The sequence below is a fragment of the Rutilus rutilus genome (genome assembly GCF_951802725.1).
Source record: "Rutilus rutilus genome assembly, chromosome: 6".
Classification (NCBI taxonomy): domain Eukaryota; kingdom Metazoa; phylum Chordata; class Actinopteri; order Cypriniformes; family Leuciscidae; genus Rutilus; species Rutilus rutilus.
This window is the reverse complement of record NC_140214.1, coordinates 7,632,297-7,649,072: the sequence shown is the minus strand read 5'-3', so window position 1 is coordinate 7,649,072 and position 16,776 is coordinate 7,632,297. Positions and strand designations below refer to the sequence as shown.

General features: G+C 36.2%; 2 protein-coding genes across 2 annotated transcripts; both read right to left on the bottom strand.

The window, feature by feature from the left end:
* Positions 1-5,521: 5,521 nt before the first annotated feature.
* Positions 5,522-8,738, bottom strand: LOC311292360 (delta-like protein C). Its single transcript, XM_084412032.1, has 5 exons — positions 8,522-8,738; positions 7,836-8,078; positions 6,545-6,605; positions 6,216-6,473; positions 5,522-6,099 (listed from the first exon to the last, which is right to left on the bottom strand). Exons 1-5 carry the CDS (start codon positions 8,570-8,572, stop codon positions 5,906-5,908), a joined length of 807 nt encoding a protein of 268 aa, XP_084268158.1. The 5' UTR covers positions 8,573-8,738; the 3' UTR covers positions 5,522-5,905.
* A 4,643-nt stretch (positions 8,739-13,381) lies between these two features.
* Positions 13,382-16,350, bottom strand: LOC311292359 (E3 ubiquitin-protein ligase TRIM47-like). The gene is made up of 4 exons (XM_084412031.1): positions 15,681-16,350; positions 15,432-15,527; positions 15,059-15,292; positions 13,382-13,793 (listed from the first exon to the last, which is right to left on the bottom strand). Exons 1-4 carry the CDS (start codon positions 16,269-16,271, stop codon positions 13,575-13,577), a joined length of 1,140 nt encoding a protein of 379 aa, XP_084268157.1. The 5' UTR covers positions 16,272-16,350; the 3' UTR covers positions 13,382-13,574.
* Positions 16,351-16,776: the final 426 nt, after the last annotated feature.

Sequence of the window (16,776 nt, the reverse complement as noted above, 5' to 3'; positions counted from 1 at the left end):
TGTAGGCTATGGTAACAATATAACTAAGACAAAACGTTATTTTTTGGCTAACCTCATTCAATAGACACAGACAGACTGAACAGTTGAACTGATCCCAAGCCACTGACATTTTAGCTTCTGCCATTTCACTGCATGAATACTCAGATATAAAGAAATATACAGCCGCTTATCTACACTATGCGTAGGAAAAGGTTTTGTTTTCTCTGTAATGAAACCGTTTCCTGGTGTTTAAGCGACGTACGCAAAACATGTCAGGTGTGACTCATCTGTATTTTACTATGTCTCTCAATAAAACCAGGGCTGGATGATGAACTCGTAGTGATAAGCTCGCATCGAGTACGCAGTGTCTGTTTGTACAAGAATGTACAAGTTCAACATAAACCCATAGGCTATACTATCAACGAAGTGGGGTCTATGTTTTTTTTATCAGTTTTATAAACATGACAATATAACATCGCGACTACATGAAAAGAGCTTTTACTGTTATAAAAACAGATTTGTGAGCATTAGCTAGGTCCTTCTCACTGACTTAAAATCACACAAAGCTATTGAATGATATCAAAAGATTTTGTGTCATTTTGGCCAGAAAAATAAGCATGGATTTAGTTCTTTTCACTATTATTATATGGAAAATAATGTCTAGGATATTTTTATATAAATATTTTGTGATATAAAGTCATACATGTTTGAAAAAAACATGAGAGTAAGTAAATTATGTCATATTTTTTTATTTTGGGTGAACTATCCCTTTGAGGATTGTTCAAATTGTGGGAGGATTGTTGAAGTTTGCTGTTATCTGTTACAGAAATCCTTGGGTAACAAAGTTCCAACAGAGAATTCAGGAAATAGAGAAGGAGCATCGGGTGCTGAAAGAGGCTGTGCAGACACATCAGGTGAGTTTAATTTTTAATGTGAAATGTTTCCAGTTCTGTCAGAACTTCAGTCATACATCATTAGCCGCGTTTCCACTGTCACTTCCGGGGCTTCCTCTGGGCCAGTTGTTACGAGAGTTTCAGTGGGCGGAGCTTATGAATATTCATGAGTTTCCTGGACATGCGAATGGAACTGAGAATTTTAGTTCACGCTCCTCCTTGTAGGCCTGTCTCAGTAAGTTTAATGGATTATATATTTTAAACAAAAATAGGTAAATAGTTTCAGTGTCGCACGAACTTATGCATACACTTTAATTGTGTATCATTTCGTAACCGTTTATGATATTTTTATTAGTTTGCACGTTTTGTGCATTCGTCCCTGACTGAATGATTGCAGGCATTCACTTTGTGTTTAGGATAAAGCACAGCAAACTTCAAAAGTCGTATACATTGTATACACCTTTATACCTTGCGATGCTTTAAAACTGTCTTTTACTCGTTGTCATTTGTTGAATGCAATAATTGAAATATACCTGCATAAATGTATCTGTGGACTAACAAGTTTTATATATATATATATATATATATATATATATATATATATATATATATATATATGTGTATATATATATATATATATATATATATATCCTGGTGTGATTTTTCTTAAATTCTTGTTCATTTTGTAACATTTTGTATAAGCTAAATAACTTAAGAACACACACAAGCATGAATGTGTTGCTTTAATACATTACAAGTAGCTTACAATTTGGATTAAACAAAATAGTAAGGACAAAAGTGTAATTTGGTACAACTAGGCTACTGTAAATGAGAATAAAACTTAACATTCTTTTATGGAATAGAATAAGCAACCAATCTGATGATCACAAAAAATTATATATTATAATTAAAAATATATATAATTATATATATTAGCAAAATAATGTAACAAATTGAATTTTTTAAAATGTTTTGATTGAAAAGTGTGCTTGTGCTGGTTTTGATATAATATACACTACTGTCCAAAGTTTAGTGTGTGGTTCTTTATGTTTATGTTCACCAAGATTGCATTTATCTGATTAAAAAAGCAAACAGTAATATTGGGAAAAAAAATTACAAACTGTTTTGTATTTTAATATTTTAAAATGTTTTTGGTTTTTCTTGTGATAGCAGAGCTCATTACTCCAGATTTCAGTGTCACATGACACTTCAGAAATCATTCTAATACTGATTTGCTGCTTAAGAAACATTTCTTATTACATTCACAGTTGAAAATGGTTGTGCTGCTTTATGAATTGTGGAAATCATTATACAGCATCTGTTTTTAGGATTCTTTATGAATAGCAAGTTCAAAAGAACAGTGTTTATTTGAAATAGATTACATTTGTAAACATTATAAATGTCTTTGCTGTCATTTTTGATCAATTTAATCCATCCTTTCTTGCTATAAAAGTATACGTTTCTTAAATCATAGTGATTCCAAACTTTTGTCATGCAAATCTTAAAGGTGCTCTAAGTGATGCGACGCGTTTTTTAGGCCAAAACATTTTTTGTCACATACAGCAAACATCTCCTCACTATCCGCTAGCTGCCTGTCCCCTGAACACACTGTAAAAAAACGCGGTCTCTCTAGACACCACAGGCTCCACAAACGGCAACAAAAACAAACTGGGCTCACCCGCACCACGAAACATAATAAACAGTGTTTCAGCCAATAACCGACAAGAAGTATTTGAGGGTGGGGTTTGGAGGGTTAGTGCGCGTGCACGTGAAGGGGGTGTGGAGGAGAGAGAACAGAGAAGCATGAAGAGGGAAGTTTGAATTATGGCCGACACACGACCAAAGAGACGACGTTCCGATGAACAAATTGCAAAGAAGAGGGACAAGGATAAGGAACGCGTGAAGTCCCGAATTTACATCGGAAAAACCTTCGAAAGGTGGCGAGAACTCCGCCGGCAGAAGGGCTTCCAATCCGACATAGTTGCTCTGTTTTTGCAGAACAGGTAAATCTATTTTTCTTTCTATACTGACGTTCATGTTCGCCAAACCAACACAAGGATGTAATTAGCTAGAACTATGCAGTCTGCGTTAACTTTGGTGAATACAACATGTATGTTTCTAGCAGCGATCGATCAATCTCTATTGTAAATGATCAAGCAAATTCACAGTAGGGCGACAATTTGTGTGAACGATTGTTTTCATCCACTGTTTGACGTGTTTGAACGTTCATTTATAGGCTATTGACAACTTTGACTAAATTTTTTAACGTTACGCCGCCGGCGCCGCCGTTGTTTATGCTCACTCGACACCGGGAAACGCGAAGCTAACGTTATCTTGCTATTATTGCGTCCTTGTATGAGAGCTAAGTTATAGTTATTATAACCTCAGGTGGCGAAACGATTTTAAGATAATGTTTCTCTTTTTCTGCATTCTGTTATGCAATAGGCTATATAAAAGCATTTATCTAACTTGGCGACATAACACTGAATGAAGTATCAGTAAAACTTAACTTTGTTTGTAGTGACTACTTTGACTTTCCTTTATGTCGGAAGGGAGGGGAGGAGGGAGGAGACGGGATGGGGAGGAGGGAGGAGACGGGATGAGGAGGAGGGAGGGTCTAGCTAGCTTCCGTTTTGTTTGACAACAATTCGAACGTCAACAAGAAGTAACGTCTTCCGGGACCGCTTAGAGCACCTTTATGCCGAGTTCAGACTGCACGATTTTCAAAAGAGTCGGGTCACTGTTCTTTTCACACTGCATGACTATGCAGAGTAAGATTCAGTTGCTGGTGTGTTCACACTGCACGATGCATCGGCGACAGGAGGTTTCACACTGCATAACTTTCAGGAGGAAGAATCGCCGACAACTTCTGTCTGATCCGCAAACTACGTTTCGCAACCAAACACACGCGAGAAGTGATAAGGAAATAACGCAAAATCCCGCGTGCGTAAGACCGCAGCTCTCGCGCAAGACTGAAATTGTTATTAAAAATGATAGCCTGCAAGAAGCTTGCGATCCAAATTGTCTGTGCACTGATTTGCAGCGAAAAGGAGAAAAAGAAAAACATTATGCGTGAGGAAATGGCTGGGAAGACAATTAAGGGGAGCAAGGACTGTGTGTTCTGCAAAGAGAGTTTGGGGTAAATAAATAATGTTCCAATGTGTTGCTGTTGCTGCTGTTTGTTTGTGCTTTGTGCTTTGTTTCTGTTTGATATAATTGTAAATATATCTATTAAAATACTGATATTGTGGTCTATAACTCCTCCCCGAACTCCTCGCTGCTCTGTATCTTGCTCTCTCATTGGCTGTCGGTCATCGCCGATGTAGTTTTCAGTCAGAACACTTTTCACACAGCAGGATTTTGAATCGCCGACAGGTCCAGATATTTAGCATGCCAAATATCTCACGGGCGTCGGCGACTCGTCGGTGATTCTCTCAGATCGCGTCTTTGCTCATTCGCACTGCGTGATTGTCACTCGCGTGAACGAGCACCGATTTGCCTGTGATTTCGGGCATTTGTCGGCGATTTCTCAAAACCTGTCGGCGAGCCAAAATCGGGGCTAAAATCATGCAGTCTTAACTCGGCATTAAGTGCTGAGAAGGTCATGTTTAACATAGATCCAACAAAGTTTAAAGAAGTTTAATTTTTCAAGATTTCAAGTCAAAAGTGCCTCTAATTGAAGCCCAAGAACATATTTATTAGGGCCCAAGCCCTGAAAGGGTGAAGGCCCTATTGGTTTCCTAAGGATTATTTTGAAACTTTATGATTGTATCCCAGACCACATTCACTCAGCCGCTCTATTTGGGGTCAATTTAATTAGGACCAACAGTGAAACTGTCATCTGCAGAGATTCTATGAATAATAGTATTATATACAGGTTTAAGCATGCTGATAAAAATGAATGAGTGGTAAATGTGGATAGCAGCTTCCTCTCTCCCATCTTTCCGGTGACAATCCCAAGTACAGTTTAACCCAAACTGGAAACTGGACTCATTAAACGTTTCATTACAACACAAAATGTAGGTGACTGTGTCCAAAGCCAATACAAGGAAAACCTGCTGGATTTTTATTTAAAAATTATTTTTTTTATTTTTTTTATTTTTTATTGTATGATGTTTTCTAATATTGTGTAACAAATGATTGTGATTGATCAGGGATTAAAAAGATTTGCTTTGCTAGCATTGGCGACTAAGAAATAACCTGCTGTATATCGCATTGCAGTTATAGCCTACATGTCACATATAATTCATGTGTGAGTTGATTTGTTTGTTTATGTGAATAAAAGCCCAAATTCAATGTCTAAAGAAAATTTTTACTAAACCACTCCATTCATATGGATTAGTTTTACGATCTCTTTATGAACTTTTTGAAACGTCAAAGTGGTAATTGCGTAGACTGTCAATGAAGGGACAGAAAGGTCTCCAATTTCATTAAGATATCTTCATTTGTGTTTTTAAAGATCAATGAAAGTCTTACTGGTTGAGTAAACGATGACAGAATTTTCATTTTTGTATGAACTAACCCTCGAGAGCCTTCAAAAAAGGTCCCTGGTAAAGCATCTTGTATTTTAAAGTGAATATATACGATATATAAATATATTAAATTAAATATTCACTATCCATTTGTTGCCAGCAAAAATTCTGTCGGAATGCACATATATTTTTTAATGACTGTCAATGGAGAAAGATGCTCTTTGCAGCCATAAGATGTACTTCCAACATCTACCAGCAAGGGTCATGATAGCACAACTTGGGTGTGATGGGTATACATGTACCTCTTCTTTGTATTATAGAGCACATTTGCTGTTGAAATGTCTCTTTGATGTCACACAATTTTAAACAGTTTAATAATAATGTCACATTTTGCCATAAACACTGTTTATTGTTAACAGGACATCATAATTTTTGATGTCCTGGAAAAAGAAAATAGTAATTTTATTGTATTTTTGTATTTCAGATGTTTTCTTCCCCATAGCAGCCTATTATAAATGAAAAAACAACCAGGAAAACACTGAATTTCTGAATTCAGACATTTTAAGCATCACAGAACAGCCCATGCCATCCCTCGTCACAATTGCACTGAAAGGGTTGTTGGCAGGTGCCATGCTTGCACCCTGGATATGTTTTACACTCATCACAGCGGGGGCCCTGCCACCCAAGGCGGCACTTGCACTGACCAGGGGCCTCACAATAACCGTGTTCCTCACTACAGCCAGATGAGCAGATAGCTGAAAAGATATAAAATATATGTATTTAAAAAAAAAAAATACAAAAAAAAAAATATATATATATTGGTTGTTTTGATGTTAATGGACAAAAAAAAAAAAAAAAAAAAAACTCTTACGTTCTGCACAATATTTGCCTTCCCATCCCGGCAAGCAAATTCTATTTCCAGCGGCGTCACAGTTAAAGTGACCGAACGGGTCATCTCGTGGGCGGCAGAAATCGGCGCACTCATCGCCATGATAGAATTCATCACACACTACGCGGTAGGAAAAGCGTAGTTTATTTTGCTCTCCAAGATGCACATCCTGGGACCATTTCTCACCAATAGTAAGATTTCTTTTTGTGACAAAGTGGCTTATCATACTATTTAGATTCTCTGAAAAACAATAAATGCATTATTAAAAACTGGTCTCTAAATAAAATGTGAAATATAAAAAAGGGGCATACCTGTTGACAGATCATTGGAGGACTCTGTGTTCCATGCTTCAATTATCACTGAGACAGTTCCCTGTAATGACAGTAATTTTGTAACACCGTGCTACACTGGGCGCTTAAATCCATTTGTACTGTCGAATGTAGCGCCAGACCGTTAATAAGAAATAGAACAGAGTGTTAGTTTAGGCTTTCGGTGTTTGTCGCGTTGGGTGACAGGTGAGCAAAAATGCATCATCTCAATGTCACAGGTAAGAATAAAAAAAAATCATGTCTGCATACACGAACAGCGAACTTAACTTTACATTAGTTGTGTTACATATGGCACCAAGGCTCCATTGCATATATCAAAAACCTTTACTTAAAGGTATAGCGGAGGATTTTTTACTTCCGGGTGGATCACCTATACTATTGGTCCTCCTAATTGTCAATCATTCTGGTGAATCAATCAAACTTATTCAAAAAGTGGAGAGGGCGGGTCTTATCTAAAATTCGGAAAGATCCTCCGCTATACCTTTAATTGTTGGACATTTTAGTTATTGTTTGTTTATGATGTAAACTCTGATGTAGCCTATATACTCTGTAAGAAATGGCATCTGCAAGAAGAATCACATAGCCTACATATTAAAGGTGGGGTAGGCGATTTTCAGAGAGGCTAGCAATAGTGAGCTAGCTTTGAAAGCATAAGATCACACCCTCTCTTCAGAGCGGCTCCAAAGCTTAACTTAGTGATTGCTATCAAGATGTGAAGAGACTTTTAACCAGCATAATAAAAAATGGTTTTGGAACAAATCGCCTGCCTTTAATTATCGGTTTTACGGCTACTGTCAATGTTACGAATCAGCAGATGGAACTGTTGTCGATGCTTCCCTGCATGATCAAAGGAAAGCTTTTTCAGAGCTTCACAAGGCTTTATATCTAATCTACTTTATACTGGAATTTTGATTTTAGTGGTCAAATCCAAAATCAACGCAACGGTAGCAAGTTCGATAGCGTTCTCACATGACAATCTGATAACTGCCTTTCCCCGCTTCCTGATTCCCATGGGCTGAATCTGCGAAATGATTTACTGGCAGAAAGCGGCTAGTCTTCTGATTGGATAAACAAAGACTCTGACCGCAGTTACATTTCTTTTAAGCATTAGTGAGAAAGATGTGATTATTTCAGGATCTATTTGAGTGATATCTGTCAGTTAATGACATTTGTTGTGTATGCCTACGCAAAGTCTATGCTATATGTAGGCCTACTGTAGCATGATATTAAATCTGTTATATTTTTTAATGTTCATTCACTTTGAGCTACTCACCGGCCACTTGAAGTTAAAGGGCACAGTTATTGGTGCACTAGTGGAAATGGAGCTCTGGTCTGTGCTGAATGTTCCGGTCAGTCCAGTGCCATCTGAACATGCCAGCCTATATGAAAAGACACCCTCTGTGTGGTTCAGGCAAACACGGAAAAAACCTTTACATTCTCTGGACTGTTTACACACACTGCTGCTGTTGGTTGTGAAAGAGTGAACCTTCAACTCAAACACACCAGATGATTTGACCTATAAAAATAATATGATGTGAATATGAGAACACTACACATATAGAACAGTTACAAGATTTATATATAGCAACGATTAATCACATCCAAAATAAAAGTTTGTGTTTACATAATATATGTGTGTACTGCGTATAATTATTTTGTATAGGCCTATATAAATTCACACATGCATATATATATTTATGGAATATTTGCATGTATACACTGTATATATATTTATACATAATTTATATTTAATCTATATATAAATATAAATATGTTATATATAAAAAACTATTTTTTCTTAAATTCTTCTTTATATACAAAATAATTATACATGTAAACACAAACTTTTATTTTGGATGCGATTAATCGAGATTAATCATTGCCATATATATATATATATATATATATATATATATATATATATAAAAAGATTACATTAATGTAAGGAGAAATACTCACCAGTTGTGCTGATATCAAAACTAAGAAGCATGTTGATAAAAACTGAGCCATTGCACGTTTGCACGTCTGTCAGTTAAGACAAATAGTTGGAAAAAAATACAGAAATTAAAAAGTGAAAAAAAAAAATGTAAAATTTCAGCTCTCAAAGTAAAGAAAAAGTATTCCTAACTCCAGGGTATAGAGCGCTTGTGGTTTATATAGACTTCAGTGTGGGAGTAGTATGGCGTACTATGCAAATAAAGTTGACAAACATCTCTGAACATTGAACACCAAAACATCATTTGAACATTGAACAGCAAACATCGTCTTACTACAGACTGGTAATATAAGCTGTATAACATCCTTGTTATGATGTTAGATTTTTCTGTGAAAGTATATGGGAACAGTATTGATGGCCTGGCCCTAAATGAATCAGTGAATCTTTTTATGAAACTGAGCAAAATTAATAATGTGAGTTTATTGTGGCTTAAATTAATCACAGTTTTTACAATTGCTAATACCCATTATGCTGTTTTTTTTTTTTTTTTTTCAATTGCTAACAAGCACCATTCAATACTGAAGCCATATTTTCAAAACTCTTCACACATTCAGCGAAACAGAAGTCTTTGAGGACCAAACTGTGAATAATTTTTCATTGCTTTCACACAAAATGCATTTAATGACCACATTTTCCAAAATCCATAAACACTTTTGTCATTCATACTTCACCATCTGCAAGACACTATTTGCAGCACATTTTTTCTAACACTAACACACTGCTTTCAAAACTGCATTGAAATTAAATAAAAATTATTCCAAACACAACTTACACAATATATATATATATATATATATATATATATATATATACTGTATATCATAAGATTGTGTCCAACTAGCAGAATTTGCAAAGGATGTTTATCATTAAAAAAATAAGAGGGATCATAAAAATTACCTTTTATATTTTTAGCACTGTCCTGAATGAGACATTTCACATAACTTGTTTATATACAGTCCACAAGACAAAATGATACAGAATTTACATGTTAGTATAAAAGTTCCTCAACGATCAATGGCTGTTTTGCATGTTTTATGATTGTTGCTTATGAGCAGTGTTGGGGAAAGTTACTTTTAAAAGTAGGCCTAACACATTACAATATTGTGTTACACCCTAAAAAAGTAACTAATTCGGTTATTTTGTTACTTTTTATGGAAAGTAATGCATTACGTTACTTTTGCGTTACTTTTTCTCACCTGGGCTAGATTTGCTTTTTTGTTTTTATGCAAAAAAAAAAAAAAAAGGCCCTTTCACACCAAAAGTTAAATGAATAAGCCTCAGGCTGAAGGAAATGCAAGTTCACACCTGTACAGCAGAGGGCGCCGCTCAAACAAACGCTCTGCCATTCTGGATAGGAAGCAGGATAAGAAAGTTCAACACACTTACTTCAGCAATATAAAAAAAATATAAAATAAGCAAATGTGATGATATCTGAAGTCATTTTTGCTACAGTTGATTTGTATCACTGAAGATCAGCAGCAAAGACATTGGTTTATAATTGTGTGTGTTATTTAACATTTACTTATTACAGGTTTGCATAATACAGTATTTTGAGTTTGCATTTAACTGCTTTTATTCATTTGGAGGAATACTGAATCTGTTTCTGTTCAAGTGAAATGAGTAAATGCATACTCACATTAGGTCTAGAACTACAATAATTATGTTAACAAAGCAGCAAGCGCACACATGCTTCTGCACTTTACTCCCGATTTCTGTCAACATGGGGACAGGAGAGCTGTCAGTCAGTAAATGGGAAAACAAAGTAACTTGCATTACTTGTGTGAAAAAGTAATCCTCCAGGTACTACACATTCTTTGGCTTTCCAGGATCTTCTGAACATTTGAGCTCTTCTGCAGAGTGGCTACATGATCTGGAGATCCATTGCCAGATTCAGGGGTCTTGATAGAGGCCATGCTTCGGCAGGTCAGTGCTGTTTTGGGAGCACACGGAGGACCAACCGCATATTAGGTCATAATGTTTTGGCTCATTGGTGTACGTATATACTGGCCCTGATAATCATCACAAATACTTACGCTTGCTCCATTTCTGTAAATCGGTTTTATGAATGCATGACTTGCCCTAACTGTTGCTCTGGTCTTCGTCAAACGCGCTTGCACCACCTGCTGGTGAGCCAACCTTTTTACATTTGTTGAATTGGAGAACAAATGCAATTTTATTATTAAAAGACAAAAATGTAAACAAACAAAGAGGTATTTACTGGCGATGGATGCACAACAACAGTCTGTCTGCACTGAGGACAGCTGTAAACTCTCTTCTGATCATCTTTATTCCAGCAGTCAGTAATGCAGCTCATACAGTAACTGTGTCCACAGGCGATGGTCACTGGATCCTTCAGTAGATCCAGACAGATTGAACAGCTGAACTAATCCCACAAAATACTGGCTTCTGCCATTTTACTGCACGAACACACTGATAGAAAGACATCTACAGTGGGTTAACAACACTTAGGTTTAGTTATCTTTGAAAATAAGAACCGAATGCAAAACAGGTAGGTATATATGGTGTGACTCACCTGTAATTTAGTTCAGATAATAAAGAACATCCACTAGGTGTCAGTCTCACACTGAAGCCAGGACTGGATGATGGACTACATTCAGCAGACGCATATATTAACCCATTACACAATAAAGAGTAGAAAATGACAAAAAGGTGTACACATCCTATACCCAAATTAGGCTCAGGTGCAAAAAAAAAAAAAAAAAAAAAAAGTCTGCACTCCACTCACTGAAGTTACAGCTCCATACAGCATACCTATGCAACGTTTTGACAGATCAGATCTTCGTTAGGCACCACCCAGCAAACACAAAACGTTTTTACAACGTTGTTTTTTGGTTGCAATTAGGTAATGTTGCACTGCAACGTTTTAAAAACGTTTAAGAAACCACACCTAAATTAAAAAAATTATGTAACCAAAATAAAACGTTTTAGAAACGTTGTGAAAATACCAACCAGGTATGTTTTCTTTAGGTAGTCAAAAAAACGTTTTCAGTGAATTTTTCGGGTGAACGTGGTAAAAACCAATAGGAAAAAAAGTACCACATAAGACGTGATATTGACATTTTGAAAATGTTGAACATGACGCATATCGTCGAAGCAACGTTTAAAAAAACGTTTTTTTACAAAACATTTCATCAATGGTGTGAAAATACGTATTTATAACGTTAAAAAAATGTTTCAGCCACGTTGTGAAAATACGTGTTTATAACGTTTAAAAAACCCGACATCTGTCGTATTAAATACGTAGGATAAAAACGTTGTGACAACTTTTTCACGACGTGAAAAAAACGTTTTTGCAACGTTTTTGTGTTTGCTGGGCAGGTACCTGATCAATATGAGGGCTTGGAGCCAGAGGGGCGTAAGTGGCTTTTGACAAACTTTACAGGAGAGACAAAACAAAATTTTGACCACACTTCAATCACCTGTATTATTAACCTTAAACCACAAACATTGTAACCACAGGCATACTTACATGAATGAGTATTTAAGTAATAAACTTATGGCATATTAACACAATGAACATGTTCTAAAACATTTTAAAATCCAAAACATATGGCAAAAAACGTCAGATACGCCTTTTTGGCACCAAACATTTCCAAGTCTTCTATGGACATATTGGGCGTATCTGCTGAACAATGCAGAAAATAATTGGTCAAAAGGGGAATTGATTGAATAATTAACACTTGAATAACACTTGAACAAGTAATTAATTAAATAATCACTTTTTTGTACTGAACAGTACAGACTGTAATAAAAGTCACTGACCTTGCTAAACACACTTCTGATTGGCAATTCATGAGTTGTTCAATTTATTTCATTACGTCCAGTTCAAATCCCTGGATGTGTTCTTGATCCGCCCCTTTTACCGAGGATGCATCGAGAGGTGACTTGTGCGGACTTGAGAGACAGCCAGCAGGAGCAGGTATCCCAGAAAATTTAAAAATACTGCTGTTATTGTGTCACGAAATTTAGTTTTAAGAGTTTTTCAGGCGATAATGTAGTTGTTTAAAGCTCAAATCTTTGGTTTATTTATAAAGATTGCGCCTATTTGAAAATTTGATTGATTGTCACAAATTTGAAGTTGTGAGATCCAGGCAATCGGACGCTCGGCGCTCATGTACCCCGCCGAGAACAGCCTTTCCTCGGTTAGTGCTGCTGACGTTTGCCGCTGGCTCGGATGTCTCTAGACTAGTGGTTTAACATGAGATATAAATCATCTTGTGTATATCTAACGTGCGATTTATTTATTTATTTATTTGTCTCATTAATATATAATTTGTTCCCTGGCAAAACATTTTGGCTGAGGGCAAAGTGAAGTTTGATAGCTTTATATATTTAGTCTATTTAACTTTAACATTGTAGCCTAGAGAGCTGACTTATGTTTGACTGAATCGTTTGCTTTATTATTGTATAGCTTCTTATACCTTTTAGGCTACTTATACTTTTATAATGGCTATTATTGATCATTAAAACTGACATTTAACAAAAAAGGTTATGTCATTTTATTTTATATATTTAAAACATGTTGCCATTCTCTTCACTGTATGTAGCCTACATATATAATCAAATAAAATGACACAACCCTGTCTCTTTTTGCTAAATGTCAGTTTTAATGATCAATATTGTAATGTTTTTTATGTGTCATATTTTTTAAATGAAAACAAAAAGAGTCGGGGTTGTGTTTTATATTTCGTGTTGTTATAAATGTATGCAGTGAAGATAATAAATTTTGTTGCCTGAACCACATTTGTGTGGCCATTAATATGTTTAAGATTTTTTTAAATGAAAATGAAAAGAGGCAGAGTGGTGGTTTATAACATATTTTGTTTTATTGTAGCCTAAATATACATAAAGAGATAACCGGAGTAGCCAGAGCGAGCTGAGTGACGCTATCAAGTACGCCGCTGTTCCATTTGCAGAATTATCAGACTTGAGTCCTTCCGTCCTTGGTAGTTCGTTCTCCTAAATCGAACTTGTCAAGTCCGAACTACCAAGGACTCAAGTCTGAAGTTTGCGTACTTGGTATTGAGAAACGGCCAATGTTTCTGCCGCTTTACCTTGACCACATATTTTCTCCATCTCCTCTTTACAGAACTTCTCCAGTTTGTCTTTCAGTTGAGAGACAGATTTTCTCACATCATTATAAAGGTGGACAGAACTGCTGGTAACTCTGGGTACGCCTGAAGATTCCAGATGGTCAGAGAGAGTCTGGAAACTCTAGAGAAAATAAATAAACAGAAACATTAAAGATACAAAGACACAACAACGTTTTACCAGCATCCTCCCCAAGATTTATACCACACTTATTTTTCCAAATTAATCTGTAGTGATTCTGTACATCCAGCAACTTTCAAGCAACTTTAAACCATTCAGTTTGCTACTTGCACGCTGTCTGAGATGGTTTTCTGTGCACACACATCTGAAGCACATGCACAGAAAGCCACCTCTCAGATAGCGCGAGAACTCCGAATTGAGTTCTCTTTTTATGCTTTTTATGTTCTTGTCTTAAGTGAATTAATTCTTAAAGTGACTGCAGCCTAATATTCTGTCTGTGTTTCATTAATGTTAATCAAACAATAAAAGACAAACAGAAAAACACTCACTGCTCTTGACTGAATAACTTTAAAAAGGATTCATCTATATTTCATTTATACACTGAAGACTATCCAATTTCTGTAACTGAATACTTAGACATATAAAACTTAAAGCACTGTTTAATTCATTTGTATTTTTGTTCTATTCCATTTATTTGTGTTATTACTTACAATATGTTCAGTTGTTCATATTTTATAACTAGTGTTTTCTCTTTAATAATGTCTGAACTTTATATTAGTTAGGCTAGTAGTTTTAGGTGTGGTATAGCATTGTGAAATTTCATTTGTATAAAAAAAACCCTGTCTGTAGAGTTAATGAAATTATTATAGTAAGAACACAATCCTAACATAATTCCTGACAACATTCCAACCAACTGTTGTTTTGAAGTTGGTTAGAATGTTGGCAGAAATTCTGTCAGGTGGTGTTATGAATATTGCGTACTATCTCGTCTTTATGTCTTTATAAGTTATAGGGGATGTAAGGGAATGTCTATAACTCAAGGTTTTTAGTGTCACATGAATCATGATGATGTTGTTAAGCAGTCATTTTCCATTGTATTTTCCAATTTGTATTCTTCAACAATTCTTCAAATGTGTTTTATTTGCTTGTTTGTAATCTTGTTTTTGTATTAGCCTACTGTTTTTTTTTATTATTATTATTGTTACAGAGATTTGAGGATTTACTGTTTTGGGGTATTAGACAAAACTTGAACTGATTTTAGGTGCCACAAAAACATCTCATGATGGGATCTGGTAAAGCAAAAGGATCTAACATTTGAATTGTTATTTTAGTGGCTCAGATCATAGTTATGTTACAGTAAAATGAGAAAATAAGACTGTAACTAATGAAAAGACTTGACACTGTTCTATTGATCAGATTTCTGTTACCTGAAGGAAATGTATGTGATCGTCTGTGTGTAAAAGCTGCTTCAGCTCAGCTTCTCTCCTCCTCAGATCATCAATCTCCTGCTCCAGTCGCTTCAAGAGTCCTTCAGCTCGACTCACTGCATCCTTTTCCTGATCTCTGATCATCCGTGTCACCTCAGATCGCCTTTTCTCAATGGAGCGGATCAGTTCAGTAAAGATCCTCTCACTGTCCTCCACTGCAGCCTGTGCAGAGCTCTGTTAGGACACACAGACAATCAGACCTTTCACTCAACATCAGCCTATTAAACACAGTGGGTTACAGTAGAACTGGAAACTCGTCTAACACTGAGCTCTGACTGGTGAAAGTAGGGTACTTGGTAAGTCTGAGTCTCACCTTGTGAGTCTTCATAGCCTCTCTGAGCTCCCGAAGCTTCTTCTGTCTCTCTTGGATTCTGTGCTGGAATTTATCTTGTATCTCTCCAACCTTTTTCTGAGGAACGAAAAATAACTGTAATCCTCCTCAATGGACTCAGTGCAAATTAATTAAATATTAATATAAAATTTTTTATTATTGTGTGAAAATGTCATCATTAATTGGCATAACTTCAAGAATCAACTCAGTTTATGTGTTTTCAGTTCATACCTGCTTCTCAGATCTCTCTGCTTCAGCTGAAACAGTATCGTGATTTTTGTGTTCTTCCATCACACACCTGTAACAAATAAATTTCTGGTCAGTGCGACAGTAAACCTCCATCAGTCTGTCGTGTTTAGAGCAGATCATCTCCTGCAGTCGTCCACTGGCATCAGTCACTTTGTGTCGTTTCCTTGAACGAGATCCTTCATGACACTCAAAGTGACTTTGACAATATGATTCCAGACACATCATACAGGACTTTACAGCTTTGCGTTTCCTTCCAGTACAGACGTCACACTCCACATCTCCAGGTCCAGCATAACTGAGAGCAGGACGAGCTGTTTGGACTTTTTTCTTCTTCAGTTTCTCCACCACTTCAGCCAGCATGGTATTTTTACCTAAAGCAGGTCTTGGAGTGAAGGTCTGTCTGCACTGAGGACAGCTGTAAACTCTCTTCTGATCATCTTTATTCCAGTAGTCTCTAATGCAGCTCATACAGTAACTGTGTCCACAGGCGATGGTCACTGGATCCTTCAGTAGATCCAGACAGATTGAACAGCTGAACTGATCCCGAGCCACTGAAATACGGTCTTCTGCCATTTCACTGTACGGTAGAACTGATAGACACTGATAGACAGATACATACAGCAGCTTATCTACACTTAGCCTAGGTTTCGTTTTCCCTGAAATTAAAGCTAAAATAGTTTCCAAACTGCAAGAATATGCAAACCAGGTATGTGTATCTGCTGTGACTTGTAGTTTAGTTCAGATAATAAAGAACATCCACTAGGTGTTAGTCTCTCGCTGAAGCCAGGAATGCATTTTTTATAAAACTGTTCTCTATGGGGAGAACATTTAAAGTAAGAATATTGTCTTTCCACTTGTATCATGGTGTTGTTATCTTTGCAATAGATAGTGTTTATATGATAAGAGAAATTGGTTGTCCCTGGTTGTAGTTTTAGGACTTTAAGCCACATTAAGTGTTTAGAAATGTCCAGCTCAGCGTCTCTCCTCCACAGTTCTTTAATATTCTGCTCTGGCTAATCTTTAATCTTTCAGTTTGGCTCACTTCACCCTTTTCCTGATCTCTGATCATCTGTATAAC

Coding starts and splice junctions, on each gene's coding strand:
- LOC311292360 (XM_084412032.1), bottom strand. CDS start 8,572: ATGGCTCAGTTTTTATCAACATGCTTCTTAGTTTTGATATCAGCACAA. Junction 6,606..7,835: donor CCTTTAACTTCAAGTGGCCG/GTGAGTAGCTCA, acceptor CTGTCATTACAG/GGAACTGTCTCAGTGATAAT. Junction 6,100..6,215: donor AGGCAAATATTGTGCAGAAC/GTAAGAGTTTTT, acceptor ATATCTTTTCAG/CTATCTGCTCATCTGGCTGT.
- LOC311292359 (XM_084412031.1), bottom strand. CDS start 16,271: ATGGCAGAAGACCGTATTTCAGTGGCTCGGGATCAGTTCAGCTGTTCA. Junction 15,293..15,431: donor AGGCTATGAAGACTCACAAG/GTGAGACTCAGA, acceptor GTGTCCTAACAG/AGCTCTGCACAGGCTGCAGT. Junction 13,794..15,058: donor ATCACATACATTTCCTTCAG/GTAACAGAAATC, acceptor TATTTTCTCTAG/AGTTTCCAGACTCTCTCTGA.